Source organism: Temnothorax longispinosus, chromosome 4 (assembly GCF_030848805.1).
Source record: "Temnothorax longispinosus isolate EJ_2023e chromosome 4, Tlon_JGU_v1, whole genome shotgun sequence".
Lineage (NCBI taxonomy): Eukaryota > Metazoa > Arthropoda > Insecta > Hymenoptera > Formicidae > Temnothorax > Temnothorax longispinosus.
In genome coordinates, this window is record NC_092361.1 from 8,878,807 (window position 1) to 8,883,171 (window position 4,365).

General features: G+C 37.9%; 1 protein-coding gene across 1 annotated transcript; it reads left to right on the forward strand.

Moving 5' to 3' along the window:
• The first annotated feature begins 1,055 nt into the window (after positions 1-1,055).
• LOC139811569 (uncharacterized) lies at positions 1,056-4,096 on the forward strand. The gene is made up of 3 exons (XM_071775843.1): positions 1,056-2,082; positions 2,795-2,877; positions 3,290-4,096. Exons 1-3 carry the CDS (start codon positions 1,905-1,907, stop codon positions 4,028-4,030), a joined length of 1,002 nt encoding a protein of 333 aa, XP_071631944.1. The 5' UTR covers positions 1,056-1,904; the 3' UTR covers positions 4,031-4,096.
• The last annotated feature ends 269 nt before the right edge of the window (positions 4,097-4,365 follow it).

Consider the following 4,365-nt stretch of genomic DNA (forward strand, 5'->3'; position numbering starts at 1 on the left):
AAAAGGGGGCGAGGAGGCAGGTGAAGCAGCGCTGGCGGCGTTACCCCCCGGGACCTGAGGAGGGGGGGACAACCGTCCGTCGTCGTTCTCGGATGAGGAGAAGTGGGCGGTCCTTCCGTCCTCCCTCAACCTCTCGTCCGCCTCCTTTTGCGACATAACGCTGCCGCAAAAAGAGACGAACGCCCTCCACTTTTCACGGCTCGCCTCCCCTACCCCGACCGTCGCGGTAACAACGGCCGGGAGGGAGAGATCCTTCCCTATCGCCGCCCGGAGGGCACGACGCTCTTCTGCCCACGCTGGACAAAACTCCAGCGTGTGCTGCGCCGTGTGCGCCCCCTCCGGGCAGTGGTGGCAGCGCGTGGTGCGCTCCTTCCCGATTCTGTGCAGGTACTTGCCAAAGCAGCCGTGGCCAGTCAGCACCTGCACAGCGTGGAAGACGAGACTTCTATACCTCGCGCCTTCCACCCACTCCTCGAAAACCGGGTGAACAGCCTCGACGACCCTTCTTCCATATTGCTGCTGGAAGGCCCAGTCCTTCCAGCGCTGGATGAGGGTCGTCCTCGCTTGAAGCTTCAGCCCTCCGACAACCTGCGCGCACGACCTTGGGCGCCTGAAGGCGCGCGACGCTAGCCGCAATTGCGCACGGTCGCAAGGTTTGACGACAATCGTTCAAATTAATTTTTCTATATACTTATATATATTCAGCCGTATAAAGGTAGTTTTGACGACAGTTGTCAAAACTACCCTTCATAGCCACGCAAATATATAGCCATGCAAAGATAGATTTGACAACTGTCGTCAAAACTGCTTTTATACCGCGGTGTTTTTGACGACCATCGTTAAAACTTCCAAATGTCGTCGAAACTGCCATGTTATATGAAAAATTGTCGTCAAAACTGCCTTCTGACATAGATATATATATATATAATATATATACACTTTACAGTAAGAGAGAAAATACGTGTGTAAAATAATAACTTACCACCAACACACAACACCAAACCCTTGTACGATTTTCCATTCCATGCAATCTTGTATTTTGTCTTAGAGAAACTATTAACGTCAAAATTTCCGCCGGAAATATTTTTCACTGGCACTATATCTTGTTCGCACTCTCCAGACGAACCCTCAAATTGCACGAATGCGTACATTTTTCTTATACGTGGTACTGAATCCCGTTGCTGATCGTTTTTTTCGACTTTGTATTACCTCACCTTCCCGATCGTTAAGCTTTTTCGGCCACTTTCAGCCGCTGCTTTCGGTTTGTGGATGATCTTGACTATTCTTCATGATAGCACGCGCGGGAAGAATACGGTCATTTCCATAGATAGTAGTAACGAAAATAGAGGGAAGCAGACAGCCAATCACATTTGGCTCATTTTATAGAATCTAATATGGCTGACGGGTATATGCACATGACGGTATGCATGTTAAATTTCGCGCGTAAACATGTGCCGAATGTCGATTGTTGGTTAACATTCCCTGTCAAGCGAAAGCGAAAGTTTCGCTCCAAAACACGGTGTGTGAAATCCAGTGAAAATACAGCAGACCCAGCATATATAATATTGCTAGTTGCGAAAAAATAAGTCATTTATTTTTATATTATATAGTCGTCGTCTATAATTTTCGCGATGTCATTTATTATGCAACTATAATCTGAATTCGTGCATTTAAGGTTAGTACAACATAAAGGTTATATTTTTGTTATCCCAATAAACAAAATAGTATTGAAAATACAAAAACAACGGACAAAATTGGAATTGAAATAATAAAAATGATTATACACGGCATGACAATTGAATTTATACTCCATATTCTATTTAATTCCAACTGTCCGTTTTTGTTTTTTCAATTCCATTTTATTTACTGATAGATATAATAATCTTTTAGCAGTTCAACGCAAAATGGATCGTGGTACAAATAAACGCAAGCATTACCTAAGTTTTTTGGATCCCGACTACAGAAGCTCGTCGGTAGATCCTCGGACGCACAAGCGTTGGAACGAAATAAGGTTCAAATCAGGAAGAAATCGTGATTGCATTGATGCTGCTAAATTACAGCAGGACGGCGATTGTCCATCAAGTAAGATATTTTTAATAAATTTCATGAAAAGTATATTTTTGGGCTTATTGCTACGGATACGTATTCCTCTCGCTTACCGCAGATTTATGGAAATATTTAACACGATTCGAGTGAGACATATCATGTTAGTACAGATTGTAATTTAACAACAAAATAGATGTAGAGAATCTACTCTATATATGCAGAAATTTTATTTCTATAAACATATTTTATTATTTTGTACTTTAATTCCATCTTGAAACCTTGAACTTTGAAAAATTATGTGAATGAAGATAGAGTGACCGGATATAAATTAACAGGACTCTCGAAGGAATCGACACATGAAATAAGTATAAAGACACATTGAAATTACACCTTTGCATATTTCATTCCGAAGCCTGGAAGAATATACAATTGAAATTTGAATAGAAAGTCTGTGCCTCTCCTGCCGTAAATGCCTCATACGTAGGAATTATATGTCAATTTAATTGACAAAACCAAAGTTTTTCTTTTGCATTAACAAAATTTGTGTAATATTATATTAAATTAAATTTGAAAGCCCGTATTCCATATGTACATATACAGGGCATTTGTGACATGATCTGCTCAAATTATACGGGCCCTTCTATTTTCACATAATATATCATAATATGTCAACCATATGATATTTTCCTACAACATTAAACAATTAAATACATAATTTAAGAGTTACAATAATGTACGTTTTTTCTAGGTACTTCCAATAGTCCGCTGGAAAATCATTCAGAATTTGATCTTCCAGTTTCAGAACTGGTTTGCCTTGATGTTATGTCAGATGTAAGTCTAAGAGAAATCACTTAAACTGAATATTTTATTATCATTTATTTGAATAAAAAACAAATAAATTGTCCAAATATTAATGAAAAAATTTTTCTGAATTGATGACAATAAATAGAAATTTTTTTGTGTTGAGAAATTTTTTGTACGACAAATTATTTTGTATATCACATGAAAAAAGTGTACACATAACGCAATTGTGGTCATAGCTCTCAATAAAATGTAAACCTTTCAACAAATATATTATACAGTTATAAAGAGTATTAACTCAGCAAATACAGAATATATAACTGCCATATAATAAAAATATAAATATATATATTTACATATGTTATATAACATTAGACTGTGTTTGCTGGGAATTGTAAATGTACTTTTAACTTCTTTTATATATTCGTACGTTTTTTGACAGGATACAACTGCTCTTCGCTTTGCTCATAAAAATGTTATGAAGCGCAGTTTTGGTGATAAGCATATGAATATGGATGATGCGTCCACAAATGATAGTGATCAACCGGAGAATCCATCATTGCCCCGGCCTTCTTCGATTGACAGCAGCGTTCATCTCCATGAAGAATCAAATCCTACTTATTATGGAATGGCAAATGACACGAGTGACGATTCTAACGATAGTTTAGATGACTCTGATGAAGATATCGACAATAGAAGAAACTTTCATGATAATCTGCTTATATTTCCTGCAGCTGGAATAACAGTATCCGATGTCATAAAGATGACCGACGGTTTGTCATTAAGGCATCGCTTTTCATGCGAAGCCCAGCTTGCAATTCTCGAGTTAATTAAAACACTGGCAGGACCTCAATTCAAGGACTGGGACGTCAGTTCTTATCGAGTTACAAAGCTGTATAATCCGCCTTTGCAAAAAATATCATACACGTTTTACTGTTCGGAATGTAATGTCACCTTGCTAGAATCGATAAAGTCAACCAATTTTTCGACGCAACAGATAATTTGCGATAAATGTGAAAAACTATATGCTTTAACAACAGAAAGTCCTAATTATTTTATAAATCTTGATATAGAATATCAAATAAAGTTGCTTCTACAGCGAGAAGATGTGTTTGACGATTTAGTTAATAATTTGGAAATGATTGAAAATAAAATACACAATCGAAATGAAACAATATGGTGATGTGTACGACAGCGAAACGTATAAAAATTTGTACAGAGAAAATCGGTCAAATGCGTCACTGATTACTTTTAACTTTAATACGGACGGTGCACCTCTTTCCGAAGTTCGAAACGAAGTTTCTGGCCTATTCAAATTACAGTCAACGAACTTTCACCATCCTTGCGTTTTAAAAAACACAATTGTATGTTCTCTGTGGATAGGATCGAAAGAACCATCACCGCAATTTATGAATCTGTACTTGAATACTTTCGTCAAAATGATACTTCGACTAATGAATCGTGAATTACAATTAACAACAGCGAGTGGAAAAACAAAAATGATAATTGTAAGACCGT

Bases quoted from the DNA above. Each gene is read 5' to 3' on its own strand.
- LOC139811569 (XM_071775843.1), top strand. From the start codon at position 1,905: ATGGATCGTGGTACAAATAAACGCAAGCATTACCTAAGTTTTTTGGAT. The intron at 2,083-2,794 runs GTAAGATATTTT...CGTTTTTTCTAG, and splicing joins GGACGGCGATTGTCCATCAA to GTACTTCCAATAGTCCGCTG. The intron at 2,878-3,289 runs GTAAGTCTAAGA...GTTTTTTGACAG, and splicing joins GCCTTGATGTTATGTCAGAT to GATACAACTGCTCTTCGCTT.